At 38.5% G+C, this 19,962-nt stretch overlaps 1 protein-coding gene across 4 annotated transcripts in view; it reads left to right on the top strand.

Annotated features, from left to right (window-relative positions):
• Positions 1-19,962, top strand: part of MATR3 (matrin 3) — a 44,803-nt gene extending 24,841 nt beyond the window's left edge. For 3 of the 4 annotated variants that reach the window (XM_075900122.1, XM_075900123.1, XM_075900125.1), the window contains 10 exons: positions 2,136-2,188; positions 4,487-4,612; positions 5,963-6,088; positions 6,319-6,489; positions 9,028-9,159; positions 12,773-12,816; positions 12,908-13,298; positions 15,257-15,650; positions 16,469-16,590; positions 18,916-19,962. In XM_075900122.1, coding sequence (XP_075756237.1) covers positions 2,136-2,188; positions 4,487-4,612; positions 5,963-6,088; positions 6,319-6,489; positions 9,028-9,159; positions 12,773-12,816; positions 12,908-13,298; positions 15,257-15,650; positions 16,469-16,590; positions 18,916-18,966 — 1,610 coding nt within the window. In that variant the 3' untranslated portion in view covers positions 18,967-19,962. The remainder of the gene's footprint in view (positions 1-2,135; positions 2,189-4,486; positions 4,613-5,962; positions 6,089-6,318; positions 6,490-9,027; positions 9,160-12,772; positions 12,817-12,907; positions 13,299-15,256; positions 15,651-16,468; positions 16,591-18,915) is intronic. The other variant, XM_075900124.1, reaches the window with a different exon arrangement.

The following is a 19,962-nucleotide window of genomic DNA, read 5'->3' as shown; positions in this document are numbered from 1 at the left end:
AGTGGGTCTTTGCCCACGAAAGCATATGCTCCTACACTTCAGTTAGTCTATAGGTGCCACAGGACTCCTCGTCGCTTTTGTAGATTCAGACTAACACGGCTACCCCTCTGATACTTGAAACTTTAAAATAGTGATCTTTTCTTTTGTTACTAATCCATGGATTATTAATACAAATAAAATCATTTTATTTGCTATATAATTACTTTAAATGGAAAAGTAAAGTAGATGAAACAGTCTAGATTTCAAAGTGTCATTCTCTAAAGTCTAGCATGTTAGTGCATACCTGTCTTGCAAACACTGCAAAAAATGTTTTAAAGGGAACTAATGCTTTCACTAGTTTCTTTTCATTCTCTGAAATTTCATAACAATTTGTGAATATTTGTAAAATGCTTTTTAATGAAGCCTGAATTTGGGGCCTTGCCTAGCTACTTAATGAATAAATTAAAACAAGCCTGTTAATATATGCAGTATAATATAATCAGTGTTGCTGTAGGATAATAGTTCTTAGGCTTGTATCTACAATCTCAACCATAATATTAACTTTTTTTGCCTGTTAATAAAATGTTTCAGCTCACTTAGGTATAAATAAATATGGGAGACTTTTCACCATAGCAGATCTGCTAAATTCCACTTAGGCCAGGGGTGTCCAAACTTTTTTCAAAGAGGGCCAGATTTGATGAAGTGAACATGCGTGAGGGCCGACCATTTTGCCTGACATTCTTTGAACCATTAAAATTAAATGCAGATTAACTATTTTATGCAAAGTTTATTGCAAACGGCATACTTTTCATTTTGTCACATGGATGACAAATCTAAACAGGTGTTAAATCACTCTGCCTTTCATATCTGAAGGCCAGATGAAAAAAAAATCCAAGAAGCTGAAATATATGTCAGGAACATTGTAAAGTACATTACATATTATTGGTAATAAAAGTTGTCTGTCAACTTTTAAGTTCAAAAAATATGAACAGGAACATAACACCAAGTATACATGTTGTGTCCAAATATATTTATAACTGATTTAGACCAACTGACATTAACGGAGATTTTACAATGTATTGATCTCAATACATATGGATTCGTTGGGGGCCATAAAAGATAGATATTGCCAAATTACCTGTGGGGCCGTATTAAACCGGAACACGGGCCGCAATTGGCCCGCGGGCCAGACTTTGGACATGCCTGACTTAGGCTATTGGACTCAATGCAAACCTTATGTGACTTCAGCAGTGTTTTCTGTATTGAGATATCTGAAATCAGTAGTTCCCAACCTCTTTGGGATCAGGACCCATTTGTAAACCTTGATGGGCCTTTTGTGATCCGGAAAATGCCCAATATGGCCCAGTATAAGCTAAGATTCCAAATGCTCCAGCCAAATGTGAAAACCGCAAGCCGAGACAGCCTCCCAGGAAGCCATGGAGGAAGAAGTTAGAGGATGGGGGGGCGAGGGCTCGAGATCAAGTGGAGAGGCTTGGGGAAGGAAGTGGGGTGCACTGGGCAAGATCAGATGGGATGATAAAAGGGATCACCACGCTGTTTGGGAGTGATACATTGAGGGACCTGGGCAGGGAAGTGAAACATAGGGTATTTAAGATGGGATGTGCACATGCTGCTAGGGAGGTATGAGGGGTGTGCATTGGGATGGGATTTATTAGAGAATGTGGAACTAACTGCTTTATCTTCACGTGTCTCCTGCAGAGTGCGCTGGGCTCATCTTCCTGCTCTGGGCATTGTGGCTTGCAGGGTTGTGCCAGTCAGGTTTAGTGCAGGCGGCATTGTGACCTGATATTTGCTGTGCCACTTGCTCAAAATAGGTCTGGCTTACCTCTGCTTGTGATAGACAGCTAGGCCAGCTCTGAATAATAGTGGGCCCCATGCATCAGGTTGCAATATCCAGAGCAGGTAGCTGAACCTAGCCAGCACCGTGGGATTTTGACACATTCTGGCAAACCCAATTTTGGGTCACAATCCATGGCTTTTGCTTCTTAAGGTTTACCCTAAAGTATTAAGTGTGTACTTGATTTCTTATAAAGTTACAGTAATTTGAATTAAAATTTTCATGTCATGGAATTACAAGTGATCTTTTAAAATGTCACCAATAACTATAAGTGTTGCTTCTGTACCTTAATATTAAGGGGCTGGAAATGGAAACATGCCAGGACCGCGACATATGCAGAAAGACAGAATGGTTAGTATTAAATATTTTAACTATCAGGTTTACAAAGCTATACTAATACCGATAAGCTATTCTACAGGAGGAAATTAGATGTCTTTGGGAGACAGTGGAATTATTTTTATTTCTGTTATGGTCCCACTGTGCTGAGTTGGAGACACACACACACACATACTCAATAGAGTGTCCTTTTCATATGTGTTCATTTTTTTTAATTGTATCCTTTGGTATATATGGTTGTGACTATTTTCTTCCACTATTTGATCTGGGGAAGTGGGTCTGGCCCACGAAAGCTCATCATCTAATAAACCATCTTGTTAGTCTTTAAAGTGCTACATTGTCCTGCATTTTGCTTCAGCTACCCCAGACTAACATGGCTACATTTCTATCACTATACTCAATAGAGGCATGGAAAAGTGACTTACCTACCTCAGATCACGCAACCCATCTGTAGCCTGGAATAAAACCCAGTTCTCTGATTCCCAGTTTAGTTTGCCCACTGGACCAGTCTGCCTTTATAGAATCTTTCATATCTGCCTTACTTGAATACAGTATAAGTTGGTAGTGACAGTCATTATGAGTGTGATTTCATGGCTGTTGTAAAAATGGTAGTCAGTCCATGTACCAGGTAGTCAGAGACCGTGTTACTGTTGGTACAAAATGGCATTTTTGAAATCTGGAGACACATACTGCTTTTGAGGTACTCGAGACTGGTATTCAGAGACAGAGCCTACTCTGAGCCGTACTATGCCAGATCATAACTAGCCATAAAACCTTGAAAAAACAGGTTTATAACTCCTTTTGTAAGAGGTTTCTTAGGCTGCTCTGTAATTTTAACAGAGTAGAGAGTTTGTGTGTTGGCCATCGCTCTTCAGGCCCTTTTGGTGCTTGTGTACCTTGGGGTGTGTCTAGACTACAGGGTTTTGTTGACAAAAGTCCACTTTTGTCGACAAAACTATCCCTGGGTCTACACTGCCACTAAGTTCTGTCAACATAACGTCGACAGAACTCAGCAGTTTTGTTGACGGCTGTAAACCTCATTCTACAAGGAATAACACCTTTTGTCGACAGAGTTCTGTTGACAGAAGGCGTTATTGCATCTACACGGTCCTTTGCGTCTACACTGTCATGTCGACAAAGCGGCTTGCTTTGTCAACAGAACTGGCTATAGTCTAGATGCTCTTTGTCGACAGAAGCTTTGTCAACAGCATCTGTCAACAAAACTTCTGTCAACAAAAGCCTGTAGTCTAGACGTACCCTTGGTGAGAGACATCTGAGAAATAGAAAAGGAAGAAGTCAGGCACACCTGACCAAAACATTCAAAAGACCTTTTTCCAAGTTCCTTGAAGCTTCAAGCATTGCATTTGAGTGTTTGTAGACAAGTACATCAGTAAGCTTTAGGTTGGGTTGTAGCAGGGAGCACATACATTAGAATGTTCTCCATTGTTTGAGGTTTTTGGTCTTTCTGTTTGTGCATTGTGTAATGCTGACACAAATGCACTAGTTTAAAAAAAAAATTGAATTGCCCTTAAACCCTGATTGCTGTCTGGTTACAAACTGATTACTGTCTGGTTCCTTTCCTTGGGATAAGGAACTCTACTGTCCAAACACTGTAGGATTTGAAGTACCTATTATTGACACCTCCCAAGCATCTCCAAATGCTTTGCATGTTGTCCCAGAGTCCAGCCCAGATGTGGTGTCTAGTTTACAGTTTAATCCGTTAAGGAACATGTGATAGTTAAAGCAAAGAATACAGGCTTTGCAAGGCACTTCTTTAAACATGCACACACTTTTTAGCACAGTAGATCTAGGCAAAAACAAAAAAATGAGCATGGTCCCCTGTCTGAATCCTTACTATTCATGAGAATCTCGGGGGCATAGCAAAATCCCTCCTGCCCCTAGTTCTGCTGCTGTTTGTTGGTTTCTGGAAATGAAATTACTCTATTGTTTAGAGCAGTGGTTCCCAAATTTTTCATCATCATGCCCCCCTTTTGATTTTTGAGAAATCCTCAAACTCTTTTGGCATATTTAACTTACTCATATACCCTTGGAATTTTCTGCTTTGCCCTAATGCCACGTTTCTCAAACTGTGGGTTGCGAGCAACTTAGAAGGGGGTCGCATTATCACAAAGTTTGAGAAACCTTGCCCTAATGTATTCAGCTATGGATGGAGAGAGGATATTCATAAAATGGTTATTTTCACAGATAGTTGCAGGTCACATTTGAGGACTGATATCCTTTAATAATGACTCGTTCAGCTGAAATTTAATTTCATGCTACTCAAACTTTACTAGTTCTTTCTGCTTTTATCAGGAAACAAGCAGAGTTGTTCACATTATGGATTTTCAGAGGGGGAAAAACCTGAGGTACCAATTGCTGCAGCTTGTTGAGCCATTTGGAATAATTACAAATCATCTGATTCTAAACAAAATTAATGAGGTAAGTTTATTTAAATATGTTGGCATAATTGATAAGCAGATAATATAAAGGATCAGTGAACAGACAACTTTTACAACATCTGTGAAAGTGAGCACTTTTTTAGTTAGCTGCTTTTTTGTTTCAAATTGTTGGTTATTTAGATTTGTCTGAGAACAAAAAAAAATTAAAATGAGTTTTGGGAATTTGCCATGTTCCCTGGAATTAATTGGTTTCTTAAAGTCCTAGAATGGGAGCACTGAAAAGGAAAGAGGGCTAATGGCTTTTGTTTGTTTCTTCCCTGCCTTCCCCTCCCCCCGACAGAAAACAGAAATTAAATGCAGCATATTAAATGCGGCGGTCAAAAAGGCAAATAGGATGTTAAGAATTATTAAGAAAGGGATAGAAAATAAGACACAGAATATCTTACTGCCCCTGTATAAAACTATGGTACGCCCACATCTTGAACACTGTGTACAGATGTGGTCTCCTCACCTCAAAAAAGATATTTTGGCCTTGGAAAGGGTTCAGAAAAGGGCAACGAAAATGATTAGGGGTTTGGAATGGGTCCCAGATGAAGAGAGGTTAAAGCAACTGAGACTTTTCAGTTTAGAAAAGAGGAGACTGAGGGGGGATATGATAGAGGTATATAAAATCATGAGTGTTGTGGAGAGGGTGAATAAAGAAAAGTTATTTATTAGTTCCCATAATAGAAGAACTAGAGGACACCAAATGAAGTTAATGGGTAGCAGGTTTAAAACTAATAAAAGAAAGTTCTTCACGCAGTGCATAGTCAACCTGTGGAACTCCTTGCCAGAGGAGGCTGTGAGGGCTAGGACTATAACCGAGTTTAAAGGGAAGCTAGATAATTTCATGGAGGTTAGGTCCATAAAAGGCTATTAGCCAGGGGATAGAAATAGTGTCCCTGGCCTCTGTTTGTCAGAGGCTGGAGAAGGATGGCAGGAAACAAATCGCTTGATCATTGTCTTGGGTCCACCCCCTCTGGGGCACCTGGTGCTGGCCACTGTCAGCAGACAGGCTACTGGGCTAGATGGACCTTTGGTCTGACCCAGTACGGTCATTCTTATTGTTCTTGTATTATCTCAAGATAACATTACATTTAATTTGTTTTAAATTCATAACTTTGATGAAAGTTTATAGTGACAATAATTTGTGTTGAGCCTCTACTACTTTTTGTTGTACACCTAGTTAGTAATTGCATATAGTGTGTTAACTGCATGAACAGTTAATGCCACTATAAAAAGTTTTAAAAGTGCATCTTATTATATATGAGGCACACAAGACAAATTATTCAATCCTAAAAGAGTAAAACTGAAATAAATGCAGAAATAAATTAATCTTGTACAATTTCAGGCATTTATTGAAATGTCCACCACTGAAGATGCCCAGGCTGCAGTGGAATATTATATGACAACACCAGCTCTAGTATTTGGCAAACCCGTAAGAGTGCACTTATCCCATAAGTATAAAAGAATAAAGGTAAATTCAATTTTTCATTTTAAAATCTTATTTTTATTGTGTAATATATTCAGTGTTACATCATCTTAATGTTTTTAGTTTTTGCATTAATTTTTACTTGCTTCACTTGTAATATAGGTAATAAAATCAGGAACTTAATCTTTAATATAAATGTTATTTACTTAAGTTCTGTAACTGTCAGATTTTTTTGTAGTATTTATTTTTAAGATTTCACAAATTCTTAATTTTAGAAACCAGAAGGGAAGCCTGACCAAAAAACTGAGCCACCAAAGCCAGAACCTGGTCGTGTGATTCACCTCAGTAATTTACCTCATTCAGGATATTCCGACAATGCTGTAATCAAACTAGCTGAGCCGTATGGAAAAATAAAGAATTACATACTGATGAGAATGAAAAGCCAGGTAATTCACCCTAAACGCTTTCATAAATCAGTTGATTCGTGTTTAATTAAATGGAAGGTTGAATCTGTGTGCAAGAAACCAGAGGCTCTTTCAAGATTTTTAGATTGGGAATGTTATTAAATGGGGATTGTGAGTTCCAAAGTGGACACAATCTGAATATCTGAAAAAACTAAGTTCAGGGTTTTTTTAAATAGGGAGAAATGTGCAAAGCAGAATAAAACATTTACATTTGATCTTGAAGATTGATACCTGCGTTCTATCACCTTTTCTTATTCAGTATAAATATGGAAGCTACTGAAGAACATGGCAAAATATCGGGGCTGTTTCACATTATGCCAGCATGTATCTCCCTTTAAACTGTTAAGCCATATCTGTGAAGTATCTAGTAAAGGAGAAGAATTAATAAACGTTCTGGATGTATGAAACCATGTAGTTTTGGGCACAATACTTAATTAGCTTGGGATCTTTACATCAATTAAAAATAGTATCAAAAGCCAAGTGTAGACTGCCCATAAAAATCTTCAAAAATAATTACATAGCACCAATAAAAAGCCCCTCACTTTACCACCTCCATCCAAAGGTAGGCCAGTTATCTTGCTGGAGTTTGAAGTCACATCTGTTTGAAAATTGTTTACTGAGCATGCACAATAGATTAGAACACTTTATTGTGCGCAAGGTTAAACACATTGTATACGTGTGTGTTGGGGGGGGGGGGGGTCATGTACAGCTAATTGTGAGCTTCAAAGTATTTGAGTTCTGATAAATTTTGTTGTCTTTACCAGCTAAATAGCTCTGGATTTTTTTTTAGGCAGTTAGATGTCAAAATATATTTAGCACATTAAATTTGCACAGTTAAAATGAATAAAGATACAACAATGTTAGCTGCTTATTACAAATATCCTTTTTGTTTGTCCCTGTTTAGGCATGTAGCTTAATGTATTAATGCTGAGTTTAATTTACTCAATGCACAAGTACAAAAACAAATACTTGAAAATGTTTAGGTAACGCCACCCACAAACAAAGGAGTAACTCAGCAATAACATAAAAATATACTCCAACAAGCAAGTGACTCTTTAAACATATCAGCCTTAGACTACAGTCGCCACACTGGCTCTGGAGTAAAAAACAAATCAAATTCCAGATTTGAGAGCCTTCTTTTGAAACACCGTCTCAAGAGCCCCACAGGCTTCTAAATTTGACAGTTATGTTGAATGCCTGAGCTGATGGATTATGTGGGAGAGATGAGTATCCAAATTGCAAAGGATGTTATAGTCCCCTTACTGAGTGTGTTGTTTCCAGTAGTATCTTGAATTGCACCTGGAGTGGATGGAGAACTAGAAAGTTCTGTGGGAACACTAAGGGTATGTCTAGATTACATGCCTCTGTGGCCAGAGGCATGTAAATTAGACTACCAAACATAGTCAGTGAAGCTGGGATTTAAATATCCCCAGCTTCATTAAAATAAAAACGTGCCGCGCTGTGCAGGCTCAGCTGATCGTTGGCACAGCGTGCAAGTCAAGACGCGGATCGGTCGACAAGGAAAGCCTTTGTCGAACACTCCCTTATGCCTCCTGAAACATAGACATACCCTAATTTGAATAAAGATCCTTTGGCTGATACTGCTAAGTGAGGGGAAATAAAATTGACTCAATGGTGTAGCAGTATAACAAGTATTATATTAATTCATAGAGGAGGTGAAAGAATGATGGATGCCTGCCAGGTGGGCCACATCCAAGAGAAGTAAAAAACTTCATAGGCCTCTAGTTCCCTTCTAGGGATCCATTCCAGAAGCAATCAGGGATTCAGAAGTCTCTTGGAACATTGCAAATGTTTTGAGCAAAGTTGAATTACTGCTCACTAATGGGGAAGCAGGTACCAAGCCTACTTCATTTTCTAGTTACTTTCCCCGGTTAGCCAGAATCTGGTTTGAGCCAGAACCAGTGTACTAGAAATGTATAGCTCCTACCCACTGTGTGTTGGATGCAAAAGTTACACTGGTTGTGTACTGATGACACTTGAGTCAAAACTGCCTCACTGATTTTTCCCAGCAAATTTATGTGTTAAACAGAAGAGGTCCCTGCATCAGAGTTCTTCTGGGTGAGCAAATGTTTCACACTCCATTCTGCAATCTCTCCAGAAATTTTGAATTGAACTATTCTAAGTAGGATTTCACACCTTTAGCTTTAGCACAGAATACAGTTATTGACTTGAGAGTTTAATTAGATTTAAAACAAGGAATACAATGACACTGTCTTTATGTTGACAGTTTTAGATCAGCTGGGCTCCTGCTATGTAATTTCAGAACTTTTTGCAGTGAAAATACTGCTTAATTCAAAGACTGAGTATAAGTGCAACTTATTAGTGTTACGAGTAGAACGTAAAACTTGGTAGTGTTAAGAAACTGGAGATACTCATTTTGAAGTCCAGGAGTGAAATCAAAGATATAGGCTTTAGCCATGTTCTAGTTTAAATAACTTTGTGTAATAGCATTGTTATATGCACTTCTTCTGGTTTTTATATATATTCTAATCTTTTTAGGCTTTCATAGAGATGGAAACCAGAGAAGATGCTTTGGCAATGGTGGAGCATTGTTCAAACAAAGCACTTTGGTTCCAGGGTAGATGTGTGAAGGTGGACTTGTCTGAAAAATACAAGAAGCTGGTATTAAGGGTAGGTGCTGTTTTAAAAATGCAATATATGTTGAGGTGTTTTATTGGGTAGGTAGCCCCAGTAATAACAGGGCAGCTATCAAGAGTGTTTATATAAAAATGTAGCCATTTGTAAACAGTTTCCAGTTAATCCTTTCCCTTTGGGTATGTCTAGACTACGTGACTCCATCGACGGAGCCATGTAGATGAGTTTACTAGACATAGGAAAGTGAAGCGACGACTTAAATAATCACCGCTTCATTTACATAAAAATGGCCGCTGCACTGTGCCGATCAGCTGTTTGGTGGCACAGCAGGGCAGTCTGGACACACTGCAGTTGACAAGGGAAGCCTTTGTCGACCGCTCCGGTATACCTCGTGAAATTAGGTTTGCCGAAGCGGTCGACAAAGGCTTCCCTTGTTGACTGCGGTGCATCCAGACTGCCCCGCTGTGCTGCCAAACAGCTGATCGGCACAGTGCAGCGGCCATTTTGATGTAAATGAAGCAGCGATTATTTTAATCACCGCTTCATTTTCCTATGTCTAGTAAACTAATCTACATGACTCCGTCAGTGGAGCCATGTAGTTTAGACATACCCTTTAAGTGTAACAGCTGTCAGCATTCAGTGTTCTGAGGTCGCACATCATGAAACTGGTGTGCTTGCATCACTGGCAAAAATAAGAAATGTGATTTCTTTGGTAGATTGTTGCTGTATGAGAGTGGCTATACTGGATTAGACCAATGATCTCTGTGCCTTGAAAGACAAGACACCTACAGTGGTCAATGCTACTGTGAATGAACACAAACTTTATTTAAATTCTCTTGTGAAATCCAAAAGTATAACCAAAATCTCTTGGCAAAGAGTTCCACATTTTGTGATTGCTATATTAAAATAAAGCAGTAGAAGATGACTTTGGATTAGTTGAATATGGTCTCTTGTTACTCCTGTTCATATTAGACTTGTGTTCTGAATGTTCTCAAATTCATTTTCCTCAAAATGATCCACCAATTTCTGACTTTCCATCTGTCTGCACTTCCACCTGTTCTTCCTCCTTCAGTCTTGATTTATTATATTGCATTCTACATATATTAAGTATAGAGAAGATTTTGTGTGGCTTTTTGCTAAAACTTGTGTTGAAACTTACAGTATGTTCTAAGGATGTACTAGTGTAGTCAAGTAACCGATGAGCAAAAATGTATAGGATAATGCTATGGATTACATGCATTCTCCTCACCCTCGCTAGTAAATTTTTTAGCAACTAACTTGCATACTGTTAACAAGCTTTCTTCCTGACACCTTGCTATAATTCTGTAGTACCAACTCAATAGATCTTTCAGTCTCTATTGTAACAGCCTCCTTTAAGTCCTGGGCACACCTGATCCAAGGAACTCTAAAGAGTGCAAAATTTGAATAAAAGATTGGGTTCCTGACACAAAGTAACAGAAATGCAAAATTTTACAGTGAGTAGTGGGAGGAGATAGGTTTGATTCAAGTCAACTTTTCATGGTTTATCTGTAACTAGAAACTAATGTATATGATTCCTTAAAACACCTAGCAACAAATTCACTTAAATTTGAATTGAGTTGTCCCACCAATACCAAAACATGAATCATATATAAAATTAAAAGGTCATAGACAATATTACTGGACAGATCATTATAGTGATAAGACTTCATCTTTATAATCAAGTCAGTCTGACCATTGGGTCAAGTGTTCAATAACAATTTTGTTAATTTTGGGTTTTTCTTATTTTTTCCAAAACTTGTACAGAAGGCACTGAAACCTCTGATCATTTACATGACTAATATATATTTGTTTAAATATCTTAGAAGCATACATATTCAGGAACACATTTGTATGCAGAGTGTGCTTGTCAGTAAATGTAATTTAAGGTTTCAGTGTAATTGATGAAAGAAAATCTTGAATTACTAATAGTTCTTTAAAGTCTGGTCTGGCTAGATAATAGGATTAAATAGAATTCCTTGACTTGAACACCTTGTTTCAGCTGTAAAAATCAGCTCAATTGCTGTGATTGCATATTGTGCATCTTTTTGTTTTGCAGATAGGGTGCATAATGAAGAGCCAGCTCTTTCTTTGTTATACTCCATGTTTGTATTTTGTAGGTGGGTGGAGGAATATAAACAGCTCCTAGTGATACATGTGCAAGGGCTAATACAGAGGGCTCTGGATGGCAAGGATCAAGCTGTTCATAATAGAGAACTTCAAAACAAATGTGTAACATATGATAATCAGAAGTTCATCTGAACTGCAGTGTACTTCCTGCAGTGTAATGGATTACAACACCACATTCATATAGTTAACTAATATAATAACACTTCCAATGTTAATGCAACATTCAAATGACTGTGTGCTCAGCGGCTTTGCTCTCCGTCTCCGTGGTCTGCAGGGAGACGGCGAGCAAAGCCTTGGAGCACGCCCGCAGCGGGCGTGCTCCGCGGCTTTGCTCCTGTCCCCCTGGTCTGCTGGGGGGGTCCAGCAAAGTCGCTGGACCCCCCCAGCAGACCAGGGACACCAGACCAGGGACACGTGAGCTCCAGCGCGAGAAAAGCCCCGTTCGTAAGTGCGGATCCGACTGGATCCGCGTAAGTCGGGGACTGCCTGTAGATCAAAGATGTGAAGAGTGGAAAGGTGGTTGTTATCAAAAGGAAAATAATGTAGACATTCTTAACCCTTTAAGCCAGGGCTCCTCAACTTTCACATCACATGCTGAGAGCCGCAACTTAAGTGTGGTTGCATATATATGCAAATAACTTCTTTCACACTGACCTGCATGAATACAAAGTACTTTCCACAATGCCCTGGTGCTCCCCTGCACCACCTCTCTGGAGGTTAGAAATGCCGACACCCTGTACCCATTTGTTCCAGCCAGCCTGTCCACTTGTGTCTTTCAATGCTCACCCCTGCCTGAGAGACGCCTGATGTTGTGGAACGTGTTCCCAGTGGAGGCCATGTTCAAAGGATCCCATGTGTTGAGCCCCATGTAAACCCAAACCACAAACAAGCGAGCTACATGCGGCCCATGGCCCATGTGTTGGGTAGCCCTATTTTAAGCCATCTGTTAATACAGGAGTGGGGAACATTAATTCTTGGGGTTGGATTTGGTCTCTCCCCTCCCGCCCCCCCAGCTTGTGTGGATTCGGCCCCTAAGACACAACCCCCTTCCTCCCAGCACTGAGGAGCCTGCACTGGCACTCCAGCTCCTAACGGCCCCACTGCGGGGCTGGAGCATACTAAATCTACTAGGCTGGGCCCCCCCATGGCTCTGGGGTGGTGTGCAAGGGGAATGTCTTTCTCCTTCTCAGTCGGGGCCATGTCATTAAGGGGCGTGTGTGTGTTTTTTTTTCCTCACTTGTGTGTGGCCCCTGGACTGATTTTTCTGGGGGTCAGTGGCCCCCAACCCAAAAAAGGTTCCCCACCCCTGTGTTAATCTGGTGCAAGAGAAAAGCAACCACTTGAGTTTTCTCTGTAATGTCTGGAAGAAAGGTGAAAACATTGGACACAATGAATGGAATTGAGCAACCGAGGTGTAATTCATGCTCTGAATGAAACCCATAATTATGTTAATACTTAATATGTATCCACCATAACTTACAAAAGCTTTTTTATTTCTTAGATTCCCAACAAAGGAGTTGAACTACTGAAAAAAGATAAAGCTAGGTAATGTCATCTTCAAATATAATTTATTTAAAAACCCTAAATTCAAATAATTAAACCAAAACATAATGAAGGTAAATATTTTTCCTCACAGAAAGAGGACATATTCTCCAGATAGTAAAGACTCTCCAAGTGATAAAAAATCTAAGACAGATGGAACTCAGAAAACTGAAAGTGGCAGTGCTGAAGATAAAGATAAAGAGGAGAAACAGGAAGATGATGCTGAGAAATCAGCTGCAAAGGGTAGTGAACAGACAGACCAAGACGAACCTAATTTACTCCTTGAATCTGAAGATGAGCTGCTAGTAGATGAGGAAGAAGCAGCAGCATTGCTGGAAAGTGGCAGCTCAGCAGGCGATGACACTGATGTTGCTAATTTAGGTGATGTGGCTGCTGAAGAAAAAAAGGATGCAGCAGATGACACTACCACAAAAACTGAAGGAAATGTTGGAGCTACCCCTGCAGCAAAGAAGAAACTTAAAAAGGTAATCTTGTGGCATGGTGTATGGATAGGGAGCAGCCTTATTTATGTGATTTGTGTTCCTCCATGTAGTTCCAGTTCTTTTGTGCTGGTCTTGAAAACAGACACGCACCTTTTCTGGAAAGAAACAGTTTGTTTGGCTATAATAATTTAAATAGTATTCCAAGCAGGACATGTTTGCTACCAAACTTTCAAAGTCAAATAATTGAACTGAAAGTATTAGCCCCTTCTGTAGAGGCAGAGAAAATATTTTCTTCATTTCAGTTTATTCAGTTAGCAAGGTTAAATCACCAGTTCAATCAGAGTTGAAAAACAAGACAGGGTTGTAAAAGCAGGAAAGTTTCTTTTTCTCCATGGATTGGAAATGGAGAAAACATCTGAGGATGAGATATACTGGTCCTAAAAGCTTGCAAGACATGGTGATCAGAAATAAGGATGTAAAATCCCATCATTTGACTAGTTTAAACATTTAATGGGTTAAACAATGTGACTAGTTAAACATTGTTTAACCCTTTAAATGCTTAATGGAGGGAGAAGGGGGGGCGGGGAGACACTATTCCAGCCTTGCTATGCTAGAGCAGCCCCTGTCCACTGTGGCCAGGCTGGAGCACTCCCTGCTGTGGGCAGGTCCTGGTCTGGAGCAGGACCCCACCAATTAACCATTCACATCCCTAACCAGAAGCAATCAGTTGACTTCACTAAGTATAGATAATGCTACTTTTGTTTAGTAGAATGCAAGACATGCTTTGATAAATCTTTTTCTTATGTTTACAGTTCATTTTAAGGTACTTTTTTAATTTAACCAAACTTAAATTGTTTGTGTGCAATTTTAATTGAAATATAGCTTGATAAAATTCATCTAGTAAACAAGAAGTGATTCTGTAACCATTTTCTAACAAAAAAGAATCTGAATAAATGTATTAAATTATATAATTGCTTAAGTAAATGTGTATAAATATAGTGCATCCTCCTGGTTAACAGAAGGCTCGAAAGAGTGAGAATCAATTCTTCAGGAAAATACTGTAACTAAAATTCAAAACAAGATTAAAATTCTTATATCAAGATTTCTTGCTTGCCAGTTAAATCACTGTTAAAGCAAGTTAGATTTTAAATCCATCCACCTTGATTTAAAGAACACAGTTAATCCTTTAATAGGAATATGATGTAACTTTTGGTCCTGTCCCCCTCCCCATTTGTGTGACTGCAGTCAACATCTCAGTGGTACATTTTAGGAGGTTTGCCCCAGCGTAAGAGTGATTTTTCTCCCCAGCTACTTCACGAGGCTAGAAGGATATTAGTGACCATATTTTCAGAAAATATTTGTCTCTAGCGTGTATTCACTGTTATGTATAGCCCTAAAGCACAAAGAATCTATTCTCTGAAGAATACATCAGATGAAAACAAAAGAAATAGTATATATAACTCTAACTATGTATATATAAATATGCATCTGACGAAGTCGGTCTTTGCCCACGAAAGCTTACGTTCCAATAAATCTGTTAGTCTATAAGGTGCCACAGGACTGCTCATCGCTTTAGTGTATATATAATGGAACTTCAATAGAAAGGTAAGTACTTATTGTAAGATAAGCCTTATAATTGCCATTCTAAAATTTCAAATATTTAATTGTATTTATAATCCATAATAGTTTATAAATTACTACAATTCGTGAGTCAGTGTAATCCCAGTGAAACTGGTGCAGAAAGCTGCAAACTTAAAGACCGGGTGGAAACCTGGCAAAATAAATCTTTCTGAATAGAGGCTAAAATACTTCATTTTGAAACTAAGTAATTCTACAAATCAAGCAAAAAACAAGCAATTCGACAAGGGTTTAAAATGCATAGGTAGCTTCAGAAGGAGGAAGTGTGGAATTCTTCAAAAGAATGCAGTTAAAAGGTCTGTTTTTCTTTTACAAGTAAAATTAGAGTTGCGAGCATGAAAAACCTCTTCATCTCTCAACAGCGATACGTGGGTGGCTTCCCCCAGAGCATGGAAGGTTTTGTCACTCTAGATGAGGTTGGTGATGAAGAAGACTCAGATCATCAGAAACTGCGTAAATCAGGGATGGTGGTTAAATCAGCTGGAAAAGGTGATGATAGTTTGGCTGAAATTAAAGTAGACAAGATTGAGGAACCAGAGCAAGAAAATGAGACATTGGAAAATGGTACCAAAACTGAGGAGAATATAAAGACAGAACCTGTTGAAGCTTCTGATAACACGGCAACCCAGGATACGGAGAAAAATACAAATGAAAATACAGATACACAGGATGAACAAGAAACAAAAAGCATCCAGGAGAAAGCTGTTGTGCCAGATGAATATAGAATTGGACCGTATCAGCCAAATGTTCCTGTTGGTAAGAATTTTCCCATCTCTCCAAACCTATTTTTTGCATTACGCTAACATTTTTCATTTCATTAACTTCATTTTTTTTTCATTTTTCATTTTTGCATAACTTCATTTTTCATTTCTTGGTCTATAGTGTAGATCAGACCTTACTTCTACATAACTATATTGCTAAGGGGTGTAGTTATACCAATGTAACTCCCAGTGTAGGCAGTACACTATCTGCAGGTATGCTTCGCCCAACATAGCTACCACCTCGTTGGGGAAGTGAATTAATTGCATCAATGGGAGAATTCTCTCCTCTCAATGTAAAGTGTTATTAAAGCGCTACAGCAGTGCCAGCTGCATTTTAAGTATAAACTTGCCCTTAGACATTGGATATTAAGACTTTACTTTCTCTCTGTGGCAGTCTCTGGGGTCTCTAACTCTTCCCATGTAGTCTTTGACAGTGGCTCCTCTTCAGCCTGGAATTATGATGGAGACACATTGTAACAGCACAAAATATTCATTTCAGTAATGATGTGGGGTGTAGAAGTCCTCATTACCAGTATTGAAAATAATACTATTATAACTAAAACCTTTGCATACCTTTCTGATAAGGGAGCCAATAGAAAATCATGTTTTACTCCAAAAACATGGTAAAAGCAAGTGTGTACATAGTCACTTAGTTTCTGGCTTGAACAAATGAAAACAAGGATATTTTTAAAATAAAGTAGCTGTTCAATTAAAATTGAATTGTGACTTTAAGGTTCACTTAGCAATATATTTAAGGTTTAAAAAAAATCTTAATTCATTCTATTAGTTACTTTGTGGTCTTTACTTCTCTAGGTGTGAATTATGTGGTACCCAAAACAGGGTTTTATTGCAAACTGTGTTCCTTGTTTTACACAAATGAAGATGTTGCAAAAAAGACCCATTGCAGCAGCCTTCCACATTATCAAAAGTTGAAGGTAAGGCAAAACAGTCCATTTTAAGTGAAGCGATTCTTGTTTGGGAAGGATCGGGGAATAGACTTGTTAAGACTTAAAAGCAAAAAACAAATTCACCCAGTGAAACACTGGAGTATTCAAACATGCTAAAGAGTTGTTGCTTCATATCACAATAATTTTAGTTTCAAATTAATCCTCCTCTCCCAAGGTTGACTGTTGGAATTTGAATGCATAGTGACCAAATCATGTATGGAACCCTATGGTTCTTTGTGAATCCTTTTGATTATATTAGACATAAGCTGTAGAATAGTTTTGAAGAAGGAATTAAAGATGAGTTAATCTTGTCCTTGCAGTTTTTTGAAGATGGCGCATGACCAAAATTTGAGTGCTTTTTTTTATGTAGTCACCAGAACCTTGACTGATGCATATTTTGACTTTTTATATACAACTTTTGATTTTATGGGTTTATATTGGAGTTCTTGATGGAATGAATGGGCAGTAGTGCAACATATGTTTATTCTGTCATCAGTGCTGCTTCTGTACCCTATCATATTGTGCATTTTCAGTGTGTGGGCTGGGGCATTCTGATAACAAGCAGCAATTACCACCATTATTAAAACATAATAAAACTTAATGTTAATTATTCCATGCATCTGTATTTAGTTGATTTCACTTCAGTTCATTGCCAAGCTAGGTATTCGTTCCCTCCCTTCCATAGGAAGGAAGCAGGCACATGTCTGGGAGTAACCAATGGGAGTGGTTGCATCTGTGGGAATGGGAATGCCTCACACTGGTTCAGGAACTGAAAGAGGGCAAGTGGTAGAGGGAACAGAAAGGCAACTTATGGGTATGTCTTCATGTATCGTGCTATAGTTGCACAGCCACACCGATGTCCCTGCAGCGCTGTACATGAAGACGCTTGTACTGCTCCCATCAGCATAGTTACGATCTCTCCAAAAAATGTTGGCAGGAGGTGCTCTGCCTTGACCTAGCACTGTCTACACAGGGGGTTAGATTGGTATAACTACATCACTCAAAGTCTGTAGTGTAGACTTGGCCTCTATTATGAAGCCTCTGCAAAGGAGAAGTAATGGAGAGAATCCATGAAGCATGCAGTAGTATCTTATGGTAGAAAATCATCTCATCCATAGCTTTATACAGTTTGAGTACTTACTAATGAGAGACTGAAGTATTGGTACTTGTATAAGAGAAAAACAAATCCAGTGGTTTTGATACTCAGATTTTTATCCCAATTAAATTTACCATTTAATTAGCTTTTTGTTGTCATACACCGTTAGTCACCTTTCTCTTCATTTGAGCTTGATTTTTTCTTAGTAATAAAGTATTGAAAAGAAAGCAGTGCTTGCGTAAGTGTAATGCCTGTTCTCTACCTTGGACCATACACCTAGTTTCATTATTTTCCTATTGATGAAGCTGGATAAAGATGATAAAACTTATCCATGGTATGGTGCTTTATCTGTTCAGAGTGCTCCACAAAGCACTAATTCCCACAGCAACCCTGTGAGGTAGGTAAAGTATGTACTCTCCCCACTTTACAGATGGATAAGACCCAGGATAAGTCATTCTCCCAGGGCCACATGTGAATCTGTCAGAACAGGGCATGGAAACATTTTTTTTTTTCTTGCTCCCAATTCCCAGATTAGATTAATTCAGGTAGATATTAGTGTATGAACTGGGTAAATGTTCATGAAGACTCTTATTTGATTGGTGACATATGGAGATGTTAAATTTAAATTAATTGGCTAATCAAATAGTCAATACACTTTGCAACAGTCAATTACAGACTATTCGATTCATCAAGGGCACCTCCATCTTTGCTACAAAGGCGGAGGTGCTGCGGGGAGCATGGGGTTAGCGGGTGGACTCAAGCAGTCCCCCACTGGCCCCATGCTCTCCACGGAGTTTCAAAGCAGCAGTGCCTCATGGATCCTGGAGTTAGCGGGGGATTTGGGCTCCACATGGCACTGCTGCTTTGAAGCACTCCCTCTGTACCCTCCTCCCCTTGCTGCTTCGATCTGATAGAGGCAGCAAGGGGTCGGGGGAAGTGACTGGTCGACTAGTCATTCACATCCCTTGTGACATAGGTAGAAAGTAAATGTACTTGTTCGGAGCTATATGCTGCTGGAAAATGCAGTACTTTTGAAGGAGCTTTAACTGATCCGCTGCGGTAAAAATTGCCATGTACCTAATACAGTAGGAAAAGCAACAAGCATATTTTGCCCAGGGGCAGGCTTATTTTATACTTAGAAGGGACTTATTTAGTTTATGTAATTCATCCCTAACCAGATTGGCTTTATTGTAAATAATTATTTTTTGTTACTACAGAAAATTCTGGATAAAATGGCAGAAGATCACAGGCAAAAGAAAGAAGCTTAAGTGTAAGAAACTCAATTGAAGAAAAGTGGTTTTTGTTTTTAATGTTGACCTTTTTTAAATGCAGTACAAATAGTAGATGGCAAATACTATACTTTTTTGTTTTAGTGAAATATAGTAGGCATCTAGCTCTGTTCATGTGTTAAATGTTATAACAAAAAGGAAGCTAATAGAAATTTTTTGTTGATGGAAAATATGGGAATGGCAACAGAGGAAAGTTTTCTTTAGATGGATATTTCAAACTTCTATAGAAACTATTGCACCATTATGAAAGCTCATGTACAAAAAGCAAACTTTATATAAATCAGTTTTCAGGCTTCAAAAAGTTATCCTGCAATTTTGATTTCATTCTTCAATAAAAAATAAAACGTGGTATTGTATTTTTATTACTTTCATCTAGAACATTCCGTATTTCAGTCTGAGCCTAGCATATATTTAATTTGGAGTGTGAGACTGTCGTTGCATTTCATTTGGGAAAGTCTTTAAATGTAAAGGTTGCATTTTTTTTAAATGTTGGATGCAGTTTCTTTTAATGTCATTTGCTGTTCTCTAGATAAAATTAGTATGTAGTCAGCTTTAATATTTTGTGATTCTTTTCTAGGTTCTTGATAGATTTTTCCCTGTTCTATTATTCAGCATACTTTTAGTGAAATGTAAAATCCTATTCTTCTCTGACCAGTATTATTTTCTTGAGCTCTTACTGCTTGCTACTTGAATCCTGTAGCTTTCGTACATCTGATACAAGCAAAAGCAGCATTTGAGTCCTGAAATGTAAAAAAGTATCTTTATATTCTTCACATGTAATTTTTCATACTTGCATTTTAAAACTGGTTTGTCAATCCTAGAACTGTGCTATTAATGTACCTGCACATGTGACATGTGATCAGGAATTTGCATGTATAATCTGTGTTATCTGTAGTCTTTCTGATTATATACTGCTTATTTGTGGATTCAGGTTACTAAAGTGATTTATCAATAAACAAACCTAGGAAACAGTAA

The sequence above is a fragment of the Pelodiscus sinensis genome, chromosome 17 (genome assembly GCF_049634645.1).
Source record: "Pelodiscus sinensis isolate JC-2024 chromosome 17, ASM4963464v1, whole genome shotgun sequence".
Classification (NCBI taxonomy): Eukaryota; Metazoa; Chordata; order Testudines; family Trionychidae; genus Pelodiscus; species Pelodiscus sinensis.
Note: the sequence above shows the minus strand (reverse complement) of the source record. Positions and strands in the feature narration are given on the sequence as shown.